At 37.1% G+C, this 23,707-nt stretch overlaps 1 protein-coding gene across 1 annotated transcript in view; it reads left to right on the top strand.

The window, feature by feature from the left end:
• The first annotated feature begins 2,210 nt into the window (after positions 1–2,210).
• WDR41 (WD repeat domain 41) overlaps positions 2,211–23,707 on the top strand; it is a 43,768-nt gene continuing 22,271 nt past the window's right edge. Inside the window, exons 1-6 of the mRNA XM_043919994.1 lie at positions 2,211–2,554; positions 4,694–4,809; positions 18,287–18,335; positions 19,550–19,681; positions 21,945–22,007; positions 22,773–22,884. Coding sequence (XP_043775929.1) covers positions 2,504–2,554; positions 4,694–4,809; positions 18,287–18,335; positions 19,550–19,681; positions 21,945–22,007; positions 22,773–22,884 — 523 coding nt within the window. The 5' untranslated portion in view covers positions 2,211–2,503. The remainder of the gene's footprint in view (positions 2,555–4,693; positions 4,810–18,286; positions 18,336–19,549; positions 19,682–21,944; positions 22,008–22,772; positions 22,885–23,707) is intronic.

The following is a 23,707-nucleotide window of genomic DNA, read 5'->3' on the forward strand; positions in this document are numbered from 1 at the left end:
ATTCCAACATTTGTATCATCTTGTCATTGGCATCTTTAATTATATTTTCCCATGTGAGTTGAGGGTTTTGTATTTCTTCATATGCCAAGTAATTTCAGATTGTATTTCACACCTTTGTATGTATTACACGAAGAATCTGTTTTAAGTCCTCTTGAGAACTTTGGTATTTTTATTTTAGTAAGCGATTAACCTGGCTAGTTCCAACCTTCTGTGACTGTGCTTCCAATCTTGGTTCAGTTTTAAAGTGTTAGCAGTGGTATTTGAATTTGTCCTCTTTGTACCACCCAGTAATTAGCCTTGGGTCTGAGTGAAATTTTATGTTAGCTAAGTTCTCAGTGTCTTTGGTATGCTAGTTAGAACCATGAGAGGAGTGACCTCAGAAGTTAATATAAAATTCCCTGTGGTGTTTCCTCTTCCCACTATGTTTTTAGTGTTTTCTGGTTCTTTGGTGATCTTTCTTTTAGATGTCTGATTAGAAATCAGATGCTCCAAATTTCTCTGAACTTTAAAGATTCCTCTTCTGACTGTTATAGCCATAAATAGAGGACTTTCCCTGCATTTTTCTCTGTCTATGTCACTGTGCTTACTTCTAGATTTGAGGCTGCACTGGATATAGGCTGGGAAAGCAGTTGTTGTTATTTAATTGCTAAGTTGTGCCTGACTCTTTGCAGCCCCATGGACTGTAGCCTGCCAGGCCCCTCTGTCCATGGGTTACTGGAGGAAAAAGAAATACTGAGTTGGTGGTGGTTTGAATTCTTTTTTGATTCTCATACAGCTGCACTATCCAGGTTTTGTAGTGTTCGCTTGGAAAGAAAGAGTTGTGTGTTTAATCTATCTTACCCTAAGTTGGACCTCTATTATGTTTTGAAAGTTTATATTCTGAATTTACACTCTTTATCAGATAGTTATTGCTGAAAGGGGGACCACTTCTAGGGCCCAAGAGTGGACTCTTGTCTGACACTCAGAAATGAATTGTCCGAGGAGACATATGTGCTGAGAAAGCAAGAGACTTTATTGGGAAGGGGTGCCTTGTGGAGAGCAGGAGGATAAAGGAACCCAGGAGGACTGCTCTGCCATGTGGCTTGGGGTCCCTGGTTTTCTGGTGATGGGATTAGTTTCTGGGATGTCTCTGGCCAATCATTAGGACCTAGGGTCCTTCCTGGTGGCACACTCATTGCTCAACAAAGATGAATGCCAGTGAAGAGGATCCTGGGAGGTCAGTAGGGCATGTCTCCTTTTGACCTTTCCCAAACTCTTCTAGTTGGTGGTGGCTTGTTAGTTCCATGTTCCTTACCCGGACCTCTTGTCCTAAAATAACTCATGTGAATAGTTACTATTTCACTTTAATTTTGATGAAAGTGAAAGAGGAGAGTGAAAAAGCTGGCTTGAAACTCAACATTCAAAAAACTAAGATCATGGCATCCGGTCCCATCACTTCACGGCAGATAGATGGGGAAACAATGGAAACAGTGACAGGGCTCCAGGATCACTGCAGATGGTGACTGCAGCCATGAAATTAAAAGACGCTTGCTCCTTGGAAGCACAGCTGTGACCAACCTAGACAGCATATTAAAAAACAGAGACATTACTTTGCCAACAAAGGTTCGTCTAGTCAAAGCTATGGTTTTTCCGGTGGTCATGTATGCATGTGAGAGTTGGACCATAAAGAAAGCTGAGAGGCAAAGAATGGATGCTTTTGAACTGTGGTGTTGGAGAAGACTCTGATTCTGAGTCTATTGAATAGTTCAAACAGGTTCTGTCAAGTACAGTTGTTGTCTAGGTGGAGAGATGAAGGCTTAGTACTTCCCACTCTTTCTGCTTTCCTGAGGTTTCTATAGTATACTCTTAGAAGATTCTTTCTGAGCTGCACTAAAAGAAAGCAAGGGAGGAATCTGGACCAGTGCTTTCTAGATCAGAAGAGTATTCCTTAGATTCTGGTGTACGCATATGCCACTGGATTAGTCCAGATGAAAGCTTAGGAAAGTACAGCTTCTCCAGGCAGCTCTTTAGGAAACCGCGGGGAGAGGGAAAGTTTTCTTGATCCCCAAGCCAAGGTAAAGATGCACAAGCCATCTGAAAAAGGAGGGTAGTATTTCTTCTCAGCACGAACTTGCTCTGCTGGCTCCAGCTGCAGCGCCACGCACGTCCACTAGGGACCGCGCCAACGACCCAATCTGGGCGGGCAAACCGGGCGACGCCCCGCGCGTGCTCACTGGCTGTAGCGCATGCCTCTGACCCTCCGCGGACACCCTAGCTTTGGGCTGCTGCTCTTCTGGCTACCCTAAAGCAAACTTCTAGCAGCTGGGTACGGTAGCTCTTTGGGGACAAAAGTCTTCCCTCTGGGGTGGGCTCCGCTTCGCGCTCACGGGTCTTTCGGGCAGACCTGAGCCGGCAGGTATCAGAAGGTGCGCTGTGCTGCTATCCGGGGACCAGGAAGAGGCCGGGCTTGCGCGGAGTTGGGGTTGACCTGGGCTGGGACCCGCGGGACGCCGTCGCTGCCCGGATGTTGCGATGGCTGATCGGGGGAGGCCGAGAACCCCAGGGACTGGCCGAGGTAAATCCCCGGGTGGACCCTGCCTGCCGCCGCAGCGGCCTAGCCTGCCTGAACTGTGGCGCTGTCTGACCCGGCTCGCGTCCGGACGTGGGAGACCCGGCGGAGGCGGGGCCTGCGGGTTCCGAGGGCGAGGTCAGCGGGGGCGGGGGGCCCTTTCCCTGAGAGTAGACCCCGCTTCTAGGAGATGTGGAGACGGAAACTGATGGAGTCCGACGACGTAATCAAGGACGCCCAACTAGTCTTCTGCCTGCTTAAAGCAGTCTCATTCTAAATAAAAAGCATTCAGTTTGGTAGAGAGTAAGTCGTGTGACTGCGGATTTACACTTTTGGTTTGTTTGATATTTTGTCACTTCCCAACATCAACTGATGCGTGCTCAGGGAATATGAAGTTAATTTCATTAATTCTGTGAAACCAAAAAAGATGTGATTTTTTAAAAAATCAATAATTTGCTTAAAAGTTAAAAATTATATTCGAATTATCTATTTTGAGTTCCATAGTCACACTTTCTTCATGGGCCTGAATAGCCGAATAGACTTAATGTTGAGAATAAAGTAATCTTGGAACCTGGAAAGTATTGAGGTCTGAAATTTATTTCAAATGCTATTCAAGACTAGGATTCATGTTGAATTTTCTCTTGTTTTATAGGGAATATTTTTGATTGTTAAGGAAGACTTGCATTGTAAGCAGTCTTCTCCGTTTTAACTTCCTCATATCTTTGCAGTTGAGGCTTATTATCGTTGTCTTAAAAAGTATTTCTTATTTAAAATTAGGTTTTTTACGGATAGACTTAAATTCTAAAGATTGTGGAAGAATTGTGGGAAATTGACTAGTTCATGTGTGATATATATGACAGTTCCTTATTAACCCAATTATTTTTTAATCATAGAATTTGATTAACTAATTCTGCCCTGTTTAGCAAGTTTTCATTTGGAGGAAGTAGTATACAGTTTTCAAACTTCTTGCATTTGCTTTTTCTCATCAGAACCACTGCTAGAAGGGCAATGGGATAAATGAAAAAATTACTGCTTTGAGTGGATTTTTTTTTTTAAACATTAATGAGTGTTAAATTGTATATTTCGTGTAAAAGTACTTGTGTTTTATGACTGCTGTGAATTTGTACATTATCCGAACCAGTGATTTTCCATTCATTATGTAAGAACTTAGTATCTAGGCTTCTAGTTTAAGCAGTGTTTGCCTACTGGGATGGTTTTGCCCCTTAGAGGACATTTGGCAATGTCCAGAGACATTTTTATTTGTCAGTATTGAGGGGTTTGGGGAGAGGTTGGATTTCTATTGACATTTAGTGTGTAGAAGCCAGGAATGATGTTCAGCATCTTGAAATGCACAGGAAAGTCCTCAACAAAAGAATTACCTGGTCCAAAATGTCAGTATTGTCAACTTTGAGAAGCTACAATTTAGAGGTTAAGGAAACAAGTTTTATCATGAAATAGTACTGGAGTTGACTATAGAAATGGAGTTGGTAAGATCTACTTTACAGAATTATTCAGTGAGTTATAAGCCATATGTGCCTTTATACAGTGTCTGGCATATGGACTGCCACTCATATATTTTCAAATAGAAATGAAGGTGTGTAGGTCTTAGGACTAAGCATCATACCGTGTAAATTTACCAATTTATCAATATTGTCCAAAGTTGAATTTATTGAATGCATTGACTATGAATTATTTCACTTGCCCTTTGTTCATTCAGTACACGGGCCGAGTGCCTGTAATGGGGTAGGCACTGTTTCAGTCTATGTTGTATTTTACCCCTTTGACTTCGAGTTGTATTTCTGCCACATTTGGAGAAACATTCATTTAAAAATATTGTGTTGGTTTGGCCTGTTAGTTTTTTAGATCAGGTTTATTGAGGTATAATTTCCATAAAACAAAATGCATCTTTTAAAATTTATTTTGACCTGAAAAGATTTAAATTTATGATGTGGATTTGTGCTAAAAGAAATGTTTTATGTTAAATTGGCAGTTACTTAATATTAGGGGAAATAATATATAGTATTAGGATATCATATATTACAGTTTCTAAAATCTTGTGTTCTTAGGTGTATACCATATAGTTTTATTCCAACATGATCTTTTACCATAAATCATTTTGTTTTTTTCTGTTTCCCCCATTACAAGAAATCTCCTTTACAGACAATAGGTGAAGAACAAACCCAGAACCCCTACACTGAGCTGCTTGTACTGAAAGCTCATCATGACATTGTACGGTATCTGGTACGGTTAGATGACTACAGGTAAGCAGCTCTGGTTATCCAACTGACTACTGTTTGAAAAGAGTTTTGGGAATTTTATATTAAAAACAACTTCCAAATTAATCCAGCTTTTCTAAAAATTTTGGAACTGATCAGTAATAGCATTTAGTAGAAATTGACCTCAGTGGCTTGATGAAATATGTGTCTGAAGTCTTTTTGCTCAGAAGTTAGGGCCATTTCTGGTGATTTGATGGTTATTTTTGCTTGTTCAAGGTTTGGGGTTTCTTTTCTGTTACTGTTTTTGCTGCTGCTGCTGCTAAGTCGCTTCAGTCGTGTCCGACTCTGTGCGACCCCATAGGCGGCAGCCCGCCAGGCTCCTCCGTCCCTGGGATTCTCCAGGCAAGGATACGGGAGTGGGTTGCCATTTCCTTCTTGTTTTGAATACTCAACAAATACTCTTAGTTTAAAGGAAATATATGGCTTTAAAATGTTGGTGGGAGTTTTAACTGTATGTTAAGGTGAATCTAAATTTGAGAACCAACCCAGGTGGACAGTGGTAAACAGTTCACCTGCCACTGCAGGAGACACAGGAGGTGTGGGTTTGATCCCTGGGTCGGGAAGATCCCCTGGAGAAGGAAATGGCCGGTATTCTTGCCTGGAAAATTCCATGGACAGAGAAGCCTGGTGGTCTACAGTGCAGGGGGTCACGGAGTCAGGCATGAGTGAGTGCACACACACACACACACACACACACACACGCATGCATATCACATACACACAAAATGTTTAAATATCAGGTACCTCCCAGGAATGTACTATTTTCAGTGGAAGATTAGGAAAGTATTTAATCTGAATTTTTTGTTATTCAAAATGTACCTTATTCTTTTCTTTCTTTCTGTTTTAACACCAGAAGCATTTAGTACTGGGTTATAGCTAGTTAGCAATGCTGTGACAGTTTCAGGTGAACACTGAAGGGACTGAGCCATACATATCCATGTCCCACACGCCCTTCCATCCTGACTGGTACATAACATTGAGCAGAGTTCCACGTGCTATTCAGTAGGTTTTGGTGGTTATCCATTTTAAATATAGCAGTGTGTACATGACCTTCCCAAAGTCCTTAACTATCCCTTGCCCCCAGCAACCATGAGTTCATTTTCTAAGTCTGTGAGTCTCTTTCTGTTTTATAAGTTTATTTGTGTCATTTCTTTTTAGATTCCACATGTAAGGGATGTCATACAATATTTCCCCTTCTCTTCATACTTACCTCACTCAGTGTGACGCTCTCCAGGTCCATCCATGTTGCTGCAGTGGCCTTATTCCATGCTTTTTAATAGCTGAGTAATACTCCCCATGCTTCTCGCTCTCTGTGTGTGGATATGTATGTGTACACACATCTGTGCATTCTGATTTATTTACCCACTCCGCTGTCGGTGCACATTGACCTTGTTTCCCTGTCTTGGCCACTGTACACAGTGCTGCAATGGACATTGGGGTGCATGTATCTTTTCAGGCCATGTTTGTCTTTGGAAAATGCCCAGGAGTGGGATGTAGGGTCACTTGGTAGTTCCGTTTCTAGTTTTGTAAGGAACCTCCATACTGTTCTCCATAATGGCCTATACCAATTTACAATCCCACCAGCATTGCAGGAGGGTTCCCTTCTCACCACTTCCTCTCCAGCGTTTGTTGTTGGTAGGTTTTTTGATGATGGCCATTCTGACCAGTGTGAGGTGATATCATTGTAGTTTTGATTTGCATTCCTCTAATAACTAGCAGTTTTGAACATCTTTTCATGTGCTTATGGGCCATCTGTATGTTCTCTTTAGAGAAATGTCTGTTCAGGTCTTCTGCCCATTTTTTCAGTGGGTCGTTTGTTTTGATGCTATTAAGTGTCTTAAGCTGTTTGTAAATTTTGGAGACCGATCTCCTATCAGTCACATCATTGGCAAATATTCTTTCTCAGTCTGTGGGTTGTTTTTTTGTTTTGTTTATTGTTTCATTGCTGTGCAAAAGCTCTTGAGTTTAAGTAGGTCCCACTTGTTTATTTTTGCTTTTATTTCCATTATTCTGAGAGATGGGTTAAAAATGATTTTGCTGTGATTTATGTCAGAGAGTGTTCTACCTATGTTTTCCTCTAAGAGTTTTATAATGTCCGATCTTACATTTAGGTCTTTAATCCATTTTGCACTTATTTTTGTGTGTGGAGCCAAGAAATGATCTAATCACATTCTTTTACATGTGGCTGTCCAGTTTCCCCAGCACCATTTGTTGAAGGGACTGTCTTTCCAACATTGTGTAGTCTTGCATCCTTTGTCATAGATTAATTGACTAGGTGCATGGGAAAATGTACCTTACTCTATACTTCCTTGCTAACATGTATAATGTTGTGTTTAGTATATTTACAAATAGAGAAGGTGTATAGGTCTTGGGCTATAGATTTAGCTTGTTATTGATCTGTATATCTGTTTTATTAAGCCTCTGTTCAACTATATGCTTATCCTGTGTAGCCTCTATCACAGATAACAATTACACAATTAATTGTGTAACTGTATAATATTTATCTTTCTCTCTAGATGAGAGTGAGGGACCTTTTTTTTTCTTATTCTCCACAGTATCTTTAGTACTTGGCTTGGTGCCTTACATGTAGCAGGTAACTAATAATTGTTAAATGAATGGATGACTCCCTCAACTATTAACTGTACATGTTGCATGCCATCCTGAATCCCTAATTCCACTTCTCTTGTCTATATCAACTATTCCACTATCATCTCTTAATTTTCTCTCTTGTCTTTGATACCACCTTTATTATTTTTCATCCATTTTGGACTCAGTGAGTGACTGCCACTGTGATTATTTCCAGTTCTCAGTATCATTGCTAATGTCTTATAACCTTGTCTTCTCTGCTCTTTTTATGTCTTTGGTGTTTAGTTGATTGTCCCACGTGCAGTGCAATTCTGGCACTATCTGGAGTTGTGTTGAATTTTAAAGGTTAAGAGGACAGTCCTGTTTAACAGTCCCTTCACCACAGTCACAGCTGCAATTTCTGGGGTTCCCAGGCTACCTGCACTTTTGGCCAATTAGCTACAAATTCCCACTCCCCCCTCAGGTTTGATAATTCTCTAGAATGACTAACAGAACTCAGGAAAGCACTATATTTATGATTACAGTTTTTAGAAAATTAATTAATTTTAATTGGAGGCTAATTACTTTACAGTATTGTAGTAGTATTTTGCCATACACTGACATGAATTCGCCATGGATGTACATGTGTCCCCCATCCTGAACCCCCCTCCCACCTCCCTCCCCATCCCATCCCTCTGGGTCATCCCAGTGTGCCAGCTCTGAGTGCCCCGTTTCATGCATCAAATTTGGACTGGTGATCATTTCACATATGGTAATATACTTGTTTCAGTGCTATTCTCTCAAATCATCCCACCCTCACCTTCTCCCACAGAGAATATCTGTGTCTCTTTTGCTGTCTCACATATAGGGTCATTTGTTACTATCTTTCTAAATTCCATATATATGCACTAATATACTATATTAGTGTTTTTCTTTCTGACTTACTTCGCTCTGTACAATAGGCTCCAGTTTCATCCACCTCATTAGAACTGATTCAAATGCATTCTTTTTAATGGCTGAGTAATATTCCATTGTGTGTATGCACCACAGCTTCCTTACCCATTCGTCTGCTGATGGACATCTAGGTTGCTTCCATGTCCTGGCTATTATAAACAGCGCTGCCATGAACATTGGGGTGCACGTGTCTCTTTCCTCGGTGCGTATGCCCAGCAGTGGGATTGCTGGGTCATATGGCAGTTCTATTTCCAGTTTTTTAAGGAATCTCCACACTGTTCTCCATAGTGGCTGTACTAGTTTGCATTCCCACCAACAGTGTAAGAGGGTTCCCTTTTCTTTACACCCTCTCCAGCATTTATTGTTTGTAGACTTTTTGATAGCAGCCATTCTGACTGGCTTGAGATGGTACCTCATTGTGGTTTTGAATTGAATTTCTCTGATAATGAGTGATGTTGAACATCTTTTCATGTGTTTGTTAGCCATCTATATGATTACAGAGAATATGGTTGGGGCTAGCCAAATGAAGAGATACAAAGAGTAAGGTCTAGAGGGATACTGAATGCAAGGTTTCTGTGTCCTCAGGACACATCCCCCTTTCAGTGTATCAGTGTGTATCAGCAATGAGGAGGCTCCCTCAAACTTTGGGTGTCCAGAATTTTTATTGGGGTTTTATTACATGGGAATGATTATTTTACTTACTTGCCACATGACTGAATTCAATTTCCAGTCCTTCTTTACCTGTCGTCCCCTCCCTGAGCCCCCAGGTTGGGAGGTCAGGATGATATCCCATGGCTCAAAGTCCCAAACCCCTGATTACATGGTTCATATTTCCCACACGGCCAGTCCCCATCCTTACATTGTCTAAGGGTCCACCATGAGGCATCTCATTAGCATAAACTCAGGTGAGGTCTGAGGGACCCAGCTCTCCTTTAGAAACCAGGGACAAGTCTAGCCAAATTACTGTATGAACACATGCTCCTCAGGTTTTAAGATTTCATGTTGATTGCTATCCTGCAAAATGTCTTCTTGACTATTCTTATTACATAGTTTGAAGAATCTGAAGAAAAGGCCATCTCGTAGAGTAATGATCATTGTACAGATACTGATACTTGATTGCATTTTCCCAGTGTGGTGCTTGTGTGAGGGCTAAATCACTTTAGTTGTGCCTGACTCTGTGACCCGATGGACTGTAGCCTGCCAGGCTCCTCAGTCCATGGGATTCTCCAGGCAAGAATACTGAAGTGTGTTGTCATGCCCTTCTCCAGGGGATCTTTCTGACCCAGGGATCAAACCTGCATCTCTTATATCTCCTGCATTGGCAGGCAGGTTCTTTACCACTTGTGTATACTTCAGTTATTCAGTGATGTAGTAAATGTTTTGTCAATAGTACAGAGCTATAGAAGAGAATATGAGTTATCTATTGCCATTGTCAAATATCAGCCCAAACAGTGACTGCAGCCATGAAATTAAAAGACGCATGCTCTTTGGAAGAAAAGTTGTGAAAAACCTAGGCAGTGTGCTAAAAAGCAGAGACATCACTTTGCCAGCAAAGCTCCGTATGGTCAGAGCTATGGTTTTTCCTGTAGTCATGTATGGAGTGAAAGTTGGGCCATAAAGAAGACTGAGTGCCAAAGAATTGATGCTTTTGAACTGTGGTGTTGGAGAAGACTCTTGAAAGTCCCTTGGACTGCAAGGAGATCCAGCCAGTCAGTCTTAAAGGAATCAACCCTGAGTACTCATTAGAAGGACTGATGCTGAAGCTCCACCTGATGGGAAGAGACAACTCGTTGGAAAAGACTCAGATGCTGGGACAGATTGAGGGCAGAAGGAGAAGTGGGTGGCAGGGGTTGAGATGGTTGGATGGCATCACTGACTCAATGGACATGAATTTGGGCAAACTCTGGGAGATAGTGAAGGACAGGGAAGCCAGGTTTGCTCCAGTCCATGGGGTCACAAAAGTTGGAGAACAACTGAGCAACTGAACAACAGCAACAGAAGCAAACACAATTTATGTCTCTGTTTCGTGGGGTGACATGTGGGTAGGCCCAGCTTGATGGGTTCTGTTGTCTGTGCCAGGATCAGCTGATCTTGTTTACATTCATGTATGCCTATGTGGTCACCTGGTGGATGGGTTGGGGTTGGCAGGTTTAGAGTGGTCTCAGCTGGGATGACCGGGGATCTCTCCATGTGGTTGCTCGAGTGCTATTTCGATAGAAATGGAATATAAATACTAGTAAAAGGGCAAGCCCCAGTGTAAAACTCTTCAAGTCTATTTCCAGTATGTTTGCTGCTGTTTCATTGGTTAAAGCAAGGCAGAAGCTGGCATGAATTCAGTAAGTTGATAAATGAACTTCATCTCTTGATGGGAGAAGCAACTAAATCCTGTTGCAGAAGGTGGTAGATATAGGGAGGGAGATTGGTGGTCATGTTTATTGTATACCACAGTGAATCTAAATGTCTAGAATAGATTTTTTAAAAAGGCCAACTTTTTTGGCTTTTGCAGTCAGGTGAACATATCTATATGAACCACATTTACTTCTTTGTCTTTAAGTCATGACTATGTCAGAATTTGCATGTAATTAGGTATGAAGTTTTTCACTCAGTTGCAGACCTGAAGAACTTTTGATCTCTTTTGTTTGAAAAAATTTAATTCTGTAGTGTACCTTAAAAAAACCTGAAAGAGTCATTATTGGCAAGAAATACATAAAAAATATGCAAACGTTAACTGTTATAAACAGAAGAGTGCAATGTTTTCATTCTTAGTAGTTTACATAGTTCATATATAGCTTTACCATTACATATGTACATTATTTATGCATTGTCAAATTACAGAGATACCTTTCCAGTTTTTGAATATTATGTCATTATTCCTTTTACGTTTTTATTTAGTTTTTATGGACATCACATTCTGGATTTTTGGTCAACTGTTGTAATCCAGGTTTCACGCTTCAGGTCTTTAGATAATATCATTTTATTGAGAATTTTGCAGAAGGATTTTCTTGTTTTCTCGGTGGCTCAGCTAAAACCAGTGAGTGGAAAATTTTCTCAGATTGGTTTTTGAAGATACCAAATAAATCCTGTATAACCTAACAGACAGCTGCCTTTTCTTTTCTTCTTTAGTATTTTTTGAACATGAAGTGAGGGTCATATTGATTGGGAGATCACTAAAGAAGGCTAAGCCTCAGCAAGAGTCTTCCAAAAAATGGACTGTGCTAAAATTGCATGTAATACTCTGGCATTTTACACATTAAACTAAACTGAGTTCATAACACATTTTAAGAATAGTTTTCTCTGTTGCTCATTTGACCATCCCTTGCTTCTCCAGGAAACAGACAAGGTTATGTAGGATGGTGATCATGACTGGAAAAGAATCAGATGACCCATGAAATGCCAGGCTGGAGACAGAGTGTACCCCTAGGATGACTGTGAAGCTATACATTCACAGGGATCTAGACAAACAGTACAGTTTGATAATTTACTAACAGTGAACTATATGTTACATCTTTAAGAAAATGAATATCTTCCTAAAGATATTCTTAGTTTCTTTCTAATACCTCAGTTCCCTGGGAAGTAGACAATAAAATGGAGTTAAGCATGAAAAAGGATTGCTAGAAATCCGAAAGGAAAGGGAAGAAGGGGAAGGAAAGGAAAAGAAGGGAAGACGCAGGATTGGACTAGGGGAGCCATCTCAAGCTGTGATGCAGATCTGACCAAGTCTGTAAGCCCAGTATGGAGCTCTGGAGGAAAGAATGCTCTTCAGATGGTCCTGCATTAGGGAAATAACTAGGACTGTTTAACCTGCATTGCTTGGACATTGGCTGAGGGTCATCCAGAAATGTGCCCTGGCTTCCACCACCTTCCTGGCTTCCACCCCAGCCCACCTGGGACTGGGGGCCAGCTGAGATAGTTTGAATGCGTGCTTAGTTGCTTCAGTCACGTCCGACTCTACGAACCCATGGACCATAGCCTGCCAGGCTCCTCTGTCCATGGGATTCTCCAGGCAAGAATACTGGAGTGGGTTGCCATTTCCTTCTCCAAAGAGATAGTTTAACTTCAGCTTGAAAGCCAAAATGGACTCTGAAGTCAACACCTGAAGGCAGATTAACCACATTCCTTATAACTGGGCAGCTAGTCCTGTCTTGAAGGGGTATCTGCAAGTCAAGATCTATACTGCCTTTCTATACAAACTCCATCTTGAGATCAGCAATGTTTGATGAGAGGACATTTTCTTTATAGAAGAATTCAAGCTAGGAAGAATCATAGAATTTGACTATTATTTTGCCATCTCTAATAGAATAACAGATTTAGGCAATGCTTATTGATAGCTGTTAACATCACTCACACACACACACACACACACACACACACACACACACACACACACACACACACACACACACACACACACACACACACACACACACACACACACACACACACACACACACACACACACACACACACACACAAGATTGCCAGAACACACAAGATTGCCAGAAATTGTATTTGGGTATATAAACTCCTAATGAAGTAGTCTTATCAAGTTATGATTAAGTCTCTAGATGTCTCAGTTTACTAGAAACACAAAGGACACAGATGCATATCAAATGACAACACAAGAAGGTAGCTAACAAAATCCAGACTGTGAGAACTCTGAAGACAAATGCTTAATTACACGGAAAAAAATATATGAAGAAAGAATCAATAAAATAAGAGAGACTTTAGAGATATATCAGTCAGTTGCAGTACATGAGCCTTATTCATGGACTGTATTCTCCGTGGGGTCGCAAAGAGCTGGACGCAACTGAGCGTCCAACTTTCACTTTTCACTAGATCTTACTTCTAATATACTTAAAAAACATTGTGAGACAAATTTGATTACATTGTGGTGACGTTAAGGAATTACATGTTAACTTCAGTTGTGATGTAAATATATATTGAAGTATTTATTGATGAAATGAAATATGGTGACTGGGATTTGCATCAAAATAATCTGCAGGGGGGCGGGTATTGACTGTGGTACAGATGAAACATTATTGGTTATAAATTGATAATTATTGAAGACGTGATGAGTACTAGAGATTTCTGTTATACTGTTCTCACTTTTATATATATTTAAATTCTTCATAATGAGCAGTTTAAAATGATATATATTTGATATATAGAGGAAAAACCTCCAATTTAAAAGCTATTTTTGTTTCAGCATATTTTTTCTTTGGTATTATTAGAAGCAGGAATCACACACATAGACATGTACCCATCAGCTTAATAGCTGGATTACTAGCTAGCAATCCAGCTAGCAAAAAGCTGGATTAAAGGATGTAGCTTTGGTATACAACCACAGTGGGTTTCCTGATTTTCACCCTGAGTTATGTATTACTCAGTGGGACAGAGAGGCCAAGGATGTTTCTCTAATAGAAGTTCCTTCACAGGTATTTGAGCTCAGAGTGTTGTAGTTTCCCACTAATTTAAGTCACACAGATTTTTTTGTATTCTAATACTTATAAACTTGATGTAGTTTAACTTTATGATTTGGGGGAGGGGAAAGCTTATCAAAGATTTTACCCTTGCAAATAACTGTGGGAACTATGGGATTTTTCCATATTTATTCTATTTGATAGACGTTTATATTAGAATTATATATGTTATATTAGAATTGTGTTAATTAAATACATGTGCTTGTGCTTAGTCGCTCAGTTGAGTCCGACACTTTGTGTTACTTAGTCAAGGGAAAAATTTTTTGATGCTAGAGTAGATCATGAAAGAGTCAGCAACATCAATATCTATGGTTCCTGAAAATGCTTTGAAGTTGCCTTCAGCTTCTCTTACAAGTTTCTGTCTACAAACTTCTCTAATTTTCTTCAAGTAATTCTAGCATTAACGTAAGCAAAGGTTTATTTTAAATGAACATTTTGTTATTTTTTACTTTTGTCTGGTTTCTGATATTGTATTAGCATTTTTCAACTTTACTGTATTATAAAAACTATATACTATTTTAGTTGCTTTATGATTAGAAAGTACTTGTGGATTTGGTGGAAGGGTACTTCTGCATTGTCATAATAATACTCTATTTTAATTTTTCCAGTGCTTTATGGTTATGTAAATATTGAATACAGGAAAGTTTATGTTCAGGTTTATGGGTTATCTTTTTTAATGTCCTTCAAGATTATATTTGAATCTGTAGCACCTTTGATTTAATTAAAATAAATTCTTCTGAATAAGAACTATTAAATAAGCACTTAAGTGATGGCCATAGGAATTACTTGTGGAAATACTTTATTTTATACAAATCTTCGTGAACTTTTGCTTTACTTTCAACCCACAGTTGGCAAGAAAGAGATTGCTGAGCTATCCATGATTGTCTTCTACTCTACAAAATACAGATGATTGTTTTTTTGCCATGTAGTGAATGCATGGTAGAGAAAAGCTATAATTTAGTTCATTACAGCCCTTTTTTCATGCCAAGAAACAAGGACTATTTCTTTAGTCCTTTAAACCTGCTAGAGGTAATCAGAAATGTGTTAGACTGGAAAGTGCCATATTGGAAAGATAAATAAATATGATAATTACTAAATTTCATTGATTCTAAAAAGCCTATTTTTGGTACTGAAACATCTCTATAATTTGGATACATCATATAATTGGTGTCTTTCATTTATAACTAACAGCATTTTTCCTTAATAGTACATAAAATAATAGTATGTCTTACAGCTGATGTCTTATATTTCTTTAGTACATTTCTAAACAATCACTGAGTTTTACAATCTTGAAATAAGAACCACATATAATTGATTTTGGCATTTCTCTAACAAATGATATGAAATCTTACTATTGTGTGTGTATCAGTAAAGAAGGATCTCTCTTAAACTCTTAACTTTAGACTTGAATCTTTGGGTTCTATTAAAGTGTTTAAAAAATTTTTTTGTATATTATTGTATGGCAGTATAGCCCCTGTTTTTTCTTCCATTGACTATATTAAACATTATTGGCATTTAATTACTTCTTTTATTGTTCCTTACTTCTTTTCATAGTTACAGTGTATCTTACTGTTAGGGATTCTTAGATTGAATTTTCATTTCTCATTTGGAGATGGCTAGAATGTGTGCTTGGAGAAGGAAATGGCAACCCACTCCAGTGATCTCGCCTGGAGAATCCCAGGGACAGGGGAGCCTGGCGGGCTGCCGTCTGTGGGGTCGCACTGGGTCGGACACGACTGAAGCGACGCAGCAGTAGCAGAGTGTGTGCTTGACTGATGAGGATAAACTGATTTAAGATAAGCTGATACACTGCTGCTAGTTTTCAGTTATCCACGCTAGGAGAATGGATAATTGTCATTTGTGAATGATCTTCCATCCCTTTATTAGTTATTTTATGGCTGGTACTGGTATGTAGCAAAGTCAAACTGGTTTGTGTTTTAAAGTTTCATGTTTCCTCTTTAGAGCAGGTAATAATAAATACTGGAACGGCAGAAAAAGGGGGGGCAATAGAATATGAGAATTGAAAAGCCTGAATAATACACAAACTGGATAATTGGCCTCTGAACAATAAAAAGAAAACAATGGGCTGTGGATTCATACATTACTATTGAGCATTGTTTAGATTGAGCATTGTTTAGATTTAACTTTTGTTCACCACTGATTGAATTAAAGTTTGAGATGAAATGCTCTGTATCTCATTTCTAAACTCTCAACCGTTCAATCATCTCTCATTGTGAAGTCATGAAATTCAGACATGATAAAGCAGTAATGAGAAGTTAAAAATCAGGGCTAGAAAAAAGTATATTTTAAACCTGTACTCTTCTAAAAGGGAGAAAAGCAATTATAAGAGTTTCAAGAATCAATAGAAATTGGTATTTTATATCAAAGAAATCTTAAGACCTTGAGTTCTGCCCTCCCCATCATCATGGTACAAGTAAAAAGAAATCAATAGCCCTAGAAACATAAGCTGTTAAAGATTGACACCCAGCAGTATTTCTGATGCTTAGGGCATTGCTTTGTATTCTGATTCAGACAGTCTGTGTAATTAAGCATAAGTAATTGTTCTTAAACATAAAATTGTTTTCATTTTAGTCTCCATATCTTTTATATATTTCATTTTGAAAACAGAATAAATGTTATGTATGGGTTTAAAAATAATTCTTTGTATGGTTTCTGTCTAGTTAACTAAGACATTTTAAAAGGTCCTTTCTCTTAAAAAGATAAGTAGTTCTTTATTAAAAGTTACTAATGAACTCTGTCAGACTCTATTAGGCCAATTTCCCATCTCCTGGATAATCTCTTAGCTCCTGCAGTAGAAGATGTAATCAAAAGGTTCTGCAGCAGGTACTGAGTAGGGGAATTATCAGAACCAGAGAGGACAATAGCTATGTATGAGGCTTTGAAACTGAGCATGAGAAATTTGAACTTGAAGCTCAGTTTGGAGTGTTAAGGAAAGTGTTATATGACTGAAGTAGGGAGATTATATGGATCTCTGTAGGGTAAAATTCAATATAACAGAGACTCTCAGGGCCAAAGCATTAATAGTTTTTGTGTCCTCAAGTATCAGTTCTCTACTTTTCTCCCAATGGCGCACACACAGCTAACAGTGTTTACTTTAATGAAGATGTTTAAGGCATGCCCAGATTTTTGTGAAAACACGCTAACAATCTTGAATGAAAGTACACATTTTCTAAACACCATAGCTGCTCGTGGAGTACCATTTATTAATGGTTATTAACCATAACCAGATGCAGTTCATAGCTGGCTCTCAATAATACCTCTTCCTTCTTTCCCATTCAGAAAAGCAGACCTTGAATTCAAGTGAATAAAAAGTGGTATTAGGAGAACAACTTTGAATCGATTTTGATTCACCATGAGTTACTTACACACCCGTGTAGTACATTATTAACAAATCAGCTGACACGGTTACAGTGTGACTACTGTATACCACTGTGTTGGGACACTGCTTAGGAACAAGGCTATCTTGATTTTATTATAATTCAGCCATTGTGATGAATAATCCTGTACAAATTATTTTTCTTGATAGTGTTTGTATCATGGTTATCTTCTACTCTACAAAATATAGATGGTTGTTTTTTCATCTGTAGTCAATGGATGGTAAAGAGTAGAGAAAAGCTATAATTTAGTTCATTACAATTCCTTTTTCATGCCAAGAAGCAAACTTACCTTTACCTTTTTCAAGCATATTCATTAAAAAAAAACCCAAAACAGAAACCAAACTTTCCAAATCAAAGGACACGATATTTATGGGGAAAGACCACAGAACTGAGAGGAACAGAGCTGACCACAGGAAAGACCACAGAACTGAGAGATACTGGCTTTAAATACAGTAGAGTTAAAATATCTAGATGCTTTTACCTAGAAAATAAGGAATCTAAGGACATGATTCCTTTGGTCTACTCCTGGAATATCACTTCCTGTCACTGTAGCTTTTCCTCAGCTCGGTTTCATGTCACTTCAGGGTTTAATCATACAATTTTAAAGGAAGGGCTTTAAAGATCGTTTATAGATCTCCCTTATTCTTAGTCTAGCAGTTTATTCATTATAACTCTCTGAATGGTCTTATTCATTCTTGGATTTTCAGTACCCGACATAAAAATTAGAAAGTATTCTATAAAGATTTATTAAGTTGGCTTAAAGAACTTAATGTGCCTTGATTAAGTCAGAATACTATTAATAAAGTGTGGTAATTCTTTTTTAAAAATTTTATTCTTATTTATTTGACTGCGTCAGGCCTTCGTTGTGGCATGTAAACTCTTAGTTGTGGCACGTGGGGTCTAGTTGCCCAACCAGGGATTGAACCCAGGCCCCCTGCATTGGGAGCGAGGAGTCTTATCCACTGGACCACCAGGGAAGTCCCTAAGGTCTGATTAGTCTTAGTAATTTTAGCACTTAAAAGTCATCAGTGATTTTTTTTTTCTTAACCTTTTTTCTCTAACCAGATTTGCATCTGCTGGTGATGATGGAATTGTAGTTGTGTGGAATGCCCAGGTGTGTATTGATTCTATGTGGATTATGTAACAAAGACATGACTCTATAGTTGAGTATGTATTCATAAACATTACCTGGAGATAAGCCTGCATGTTGGTAGACTGAGCTGAATTAATGTTTGAAAAAGGCTGCTTAGGATGAATTCGTTTAAAATGAGGACCAATGTTTCATAGTAGAGTTTTTTATTTAAGATTTTTTTCTGAGAAACAAATGCTAAATTATGGAAATAAATGTCTTAATTTTAATTAAGCAAAATTTAAGTTAGCAGCTGGGTACTGATTCTGAAAATGAATCAGGTGTTGATTTCTGTGAGACAGTTTTTTCCAAATTGACAATTTTTTCTGAATTTTTCTAAATTGTTGACAGCATAGTATTCTTCCCATGTTTCACTTTAATAGTAATGTATTAAAAGGTTTATTATTATTATTTTTTTAATATTTAAGGCTTTACCAAATTTCTCTAGGTCCTCTCTTCCTAATCCTTGGATTCTCAAAGTATTCTCTTTTGAAGCATTTATCTACTCACCCTTGTTTGGACTGTTAGCTAGTCTGACTCCATCAGATCCTCATTTTTCAATGGCTTTGCCTGTGATGGACACAGTTTAACATTACATTCATCACATACATCATGAAATCCTGCAACCTTGGAGAGATTTGAAATTTATGTTATATTTACATTGCATTTTTGTATTTACTACTTGGGAAGTCAATGAGAGACTGATGGATGAAGACATTGGATGGGTGGGAATAGCTGTTGATGTTAATTAGAAATAGAGTCAATACTGACTTTATGAGTGGTTGATATATTACTGGATATATATGTCCAATTGTTACTGTTATGTGGGCTTTTATTTTCTTCTGCAATGTTGTAAGATGGAGATAATAAATATTTGGATAATGAAGACTCCCTATATTTTCCCTGCTAAGTTACTGATATTTTATACTTAACTTACATAATTATAACCTTAAAACCATATGGAAAGAGTATTCGTTAAAGTTTCCTACAACAATCTGTTATTTTCTATTAGAAAATATTTAAAATTGTTTAAGCCTACTCTGTTAGTATCTGTTTAGATCGTATTGCTTAAATTATAAAATCTAAGTAATTTCAAATGGAATGTATGTATTTTCTACCTGGTGGTTTTGCTTGATGTTGTTATTTAAAATTAAGTTATAAAATATAAAGTACTATTAACATTTTTATTGATATTTCAGACAGGAGAAAAACTTTTGGAATTCAGTGGACACACTCAAAAGATAACAGCTATTATTACATTGCCTTGTTTGGAAACTTGTGAAGAAAAAAATCAGCTGATCTTGACGGCCTCTGCTGATAGAACAGTTATTATATCCTTAAATCTAGAACCAAATGAAATAGCTGTGGTGATCCAAGGGACCAGTACATACATTATTAGTCTTATCCTCTTGAGGCCTGTCTGTACATTCATGATTTAGCAAAAATGGTTTTGTTCTAGCCTTCATAAGACACTTCTTATTAAAAGTATTAGATGTCTAAAAAGAATTAGACTGGAAGTAGCAAGTTAAGGCTTATTGTTGATGGAAACTCCATAACTAAAGCTGTTCTTCCCAGCTTTATATAAATTACAAAAGATGGAGGAAATGGAAGAATGTAGACTTAAAAATATTTATCATCTCAGTTTGCTTTTCAATTTAGAGAAACAAAGATGAGTTGAACTGGAGAATAATTCACATTTTCTTATATGCTCATTGTACTGCAAAAGAAACTTAATAGTCCCAACCCATAAGAACCTTCTGACAACCCAAGGCTGGCAGAAAAGTGAATTACCATGTGCTCAGTGTTTTATATATTCAGTATTTTAAAACAATGAAAAAATGTTAATTACCTTCCCTCGTTATACTTTTAGTTGAAAATTTAAGATGTAACAGCCATAGTAATGTTTTATAAATTGCATGTATGTGCCAGGCATTGTTCTGTTTTGCATTTATTAACCCATTTAACCCTTATAATAAATATTTTTATTATTTTCATTTATAAATAAGAAAAGAGAGGCACAGAGAGGTTAAGTAAATGGCCCAAGTTCATGCAGCCTGTATAGGGCCAAAGGCAGTAGTCTGACTGCAGAGTCAGAGCTCTGAATCACTATGTGATACTGCTTTCATAAAATATTTTTCTTAAACAAACTTAGCCTTTTTATATTTGTAGGAGGAATTTAATCTATGAAGGCTATAGCTGCGTGCTATAGATAATCTTTCATTGCTTTTTTTTTTTTTTAAGGTGTCATAGATTAGCTTTAAAAAGTCTGTGCTTATCTGAGAATTCTATTTAAATAACTTCAGGTCTTAGTGAAGTTGAGTTTTGGAGTAAGCCCAAAGCTGTAGGTGTTTCTTAGGCTTCTGTAGAACTAAGACGTACTTTATGACACACTTTACATAAGCTTGTCAGTTGAAGTGATTTTTAGACAGATTGCCAGTAGGGGGTAGAAATTCACGAAAAGATTTAGGTGGAGATAAAATGACATAGTGTGGTGATTACAGTGTTGCATAATCAGGGGCATAAAACGCACTTAGTATGTTTAGGTCACAGTAGGTGTACTACCATTGTTCTGTTGAGGCACGTGTTATTTTATGGACTAAAACTCTTTTTTGTTTGTTTTCAGTATCAGTATAATCTCTGCAAAAATAGAATATAAAATTCTTTTTATTAGACTGCTCCTAAGGTACTAGAATACTATTTAGAGATAATTGTTAAAATTACTATTACAGTACAGACATGGGTAGCTGGGACAATATCAGTATAAACTTTAACTGTGAGTGCTAAAATAGAGTAATTTCCTTTGCTGAATGACTTTTCTTGTTAAAAATAATTTCAGGTTGCTTTGTTAGTACTTCCATTTATTCAAATGGATTTTAAATTTACATGCTTGGGTATTTGCTGTTAAATAACTTCATTAATTAAATGCTGAGGGTAGATTTTTTCTTTGGTCAAATTTTAATTTTATGAGTCCATATTTGTATGTGTATCTATATTTATATGTAAATGTGTTCTCATATAAAATGTCTATCTTACCATAGGAAATGGTATGAAAAATTTGAAAATCATTATGCTCCTTAAGTCAGACTAATCTTGGACCTTTTATGAGAGGTCTTGAAATTATTTTAAATATGGATATAGGTATTTGGTTACTGTCTTCTTTGAATTAAGATAACTAGTAAAATCATGCCGGGCACATTGAGGGAGCTTTCAGTTAATGTTAATTAATGGATGTGATAGTTTTTAGTATAAATATTTTATGTTCAGTGTTTATTAGATTATGATAGACTGTTTTGGAGAGTAAAAGTTAAATTTTTTATAGTGCAATATTTAATGCTTTATAAAGATTTGATATTCAGACATTCATTCTGTTGGTATTTTCAAATGGTTTTGTAGTAAAATTTACATCAAAACTTATTTTAGATTATAAGCTTGCTATGCTAAGTTGATTTTTGTAGTAGTATAAACACAAAATACTTTATGCTTTATATATTTTCTACATAAAATGTATAATATTTGTATTAATAATTATAAAAGTTATCTCATAATTAAGTTTTTGAAATTCTGCTTAGAAATTATTTCTTAACATAAATTTAGGAATGGGATTGTGATACTGGTAGACAAGTTCAGAAAGTGTCATGCTTCCAGTCTACTGTAAAGGTAAAATCTTAATCAGATATTTTATGGTAATAATCTTTTTATTCAGAAAAAGTTATCTAATGATTTAGATGAAATTATCTTTGTAGGTTTTAAAAATTATTTCTTCTACTCATACCTACAGTCATTTGATTCTTCTAAGTCTAGATTTTGGGGAGTATGTATATTAAATGCTAGAATGTTTGAATTTTAAATTAGAACAAGAGGTGAATCTCTATAGTAAGATAAGGAAAAAGGTAGTACCTAGTATGTTTCTAGTAGGTAATTCTAGGAAGGGATACTACTTTCCAAGTGATATGGCAGTAGCTAGTCTTTTTTTTTTCTTCTCTGTTTTAACTTTAAAATTGAAACATGGAGCTATTCCTGCCTCACTGTCTGTTTTCTATAAAATCATAATTTAGCAGTTGTTACTTAGTTCCAGAACAAAATCTTTTGTGGCTACTCTTAGGTTCATTTTATAAACATACTAATTGGGGCTTATTATTGATAGAAACTCTGCTTCATGTTGGAGAAACAAACTTGGATAAGACTTGGCTACTTTCATTCCTATAGAAGAAACTACCTTAAATGTTCTCAGAAAGTGCCATTGTTTTTCAATAATTTCAGCAGGCTTGGGGAAAGATACTACTAAAATGAAGTAGTGTTTCCTCATTTACTTTGAAGATTACTGATCTCTTGAAGGGAAAGGGTATCAACTTGTGGACATATTTTAAAACCACTTAATGCTTGAATTTCTAAACTGATAAATATTTTGCATGAATTTTGCAGTGTTTAGCTGTTCTTCAGAGACTAGACGTTTGGCTCTCTGGTGGGAATGACCTGTGTGTGTGGAACCGAAAATTAGATCTTCTGTGTAAGACAAGTCACCTTTCTGATACAGGTAAAAACAAATCAAGGTACTTGTGAACCATGATAGACTCTAAAATAAAGACACAGTGAATCTTCAAAGAGACTTTCCATGAATACAATAGTAATATAGGAACTTTTCTTTTTAATTCTGAATATAAGATGTAGCCATATTTTCCAATTCAGGTGAAGGGTTGTGTAAAATATATTTCCATTTCAAATTGGAAGGAAAAGGTTCACAATAGTAATATAGGAGCTTTTCTTTTTAATTCTGAATATAAGATGTAGCCATATTTTCCAATTCAGGTGAAGAGTTGTGTAAAATATATTTCCATTTCAAATTGGAAGGAAAAGGTTCCCCTTCTTCTGGCTTCTTCACCCCTTCTAACAGAATTTCTCAAAAGTGAACAAGAAAAACCTTTTCTTACATGTTCCTGGACCATGTCCTAAACTGAGTTTGATGAGCCTGTTGACACTTGGCAGCAGATCTTTATGACTTTACAAAAATATTTTCTTCATTTGTAGGTCATCAGACTTTGCATAGAGTCCTAAGGATGCCCTCATTTTACAGTTGGTTTTACTAAGGAAATGTCATTCATGTGCAAATGTAAAAACCAAATTCAGTTTTCTCAGAAAAAAATCAGTTTTGACTTACATCGGTATCAAGGAACTTAAAAGAATAAAAATTTACTCAGAGTAAAAATATTTAAGTGTAAATGAGTAAATTTAAATGACAGTAACCTTAAAATCATGTGATCCACTATTAACTATTTTTGTTTCTAAAAGTAATGAAATGAACCCATGGTCATCCTAGAAAGAATACAGGCATACCTTGTTTTATCGCACTTTACTTTATT

This window comes from Cervus elaphus, chromosome 12 (assembly GCF_910594005.1).
Source record: "Cervus elaphus chromosome 12, mCerEla1.1, whole genome shotgun sequence".
NCBI classification, from domain to species: Eukaryota; Metazoa; Chordata; class Mammalia; order Artiodactyla; family Cervidae; genus Cervus; species Cervus elaphus.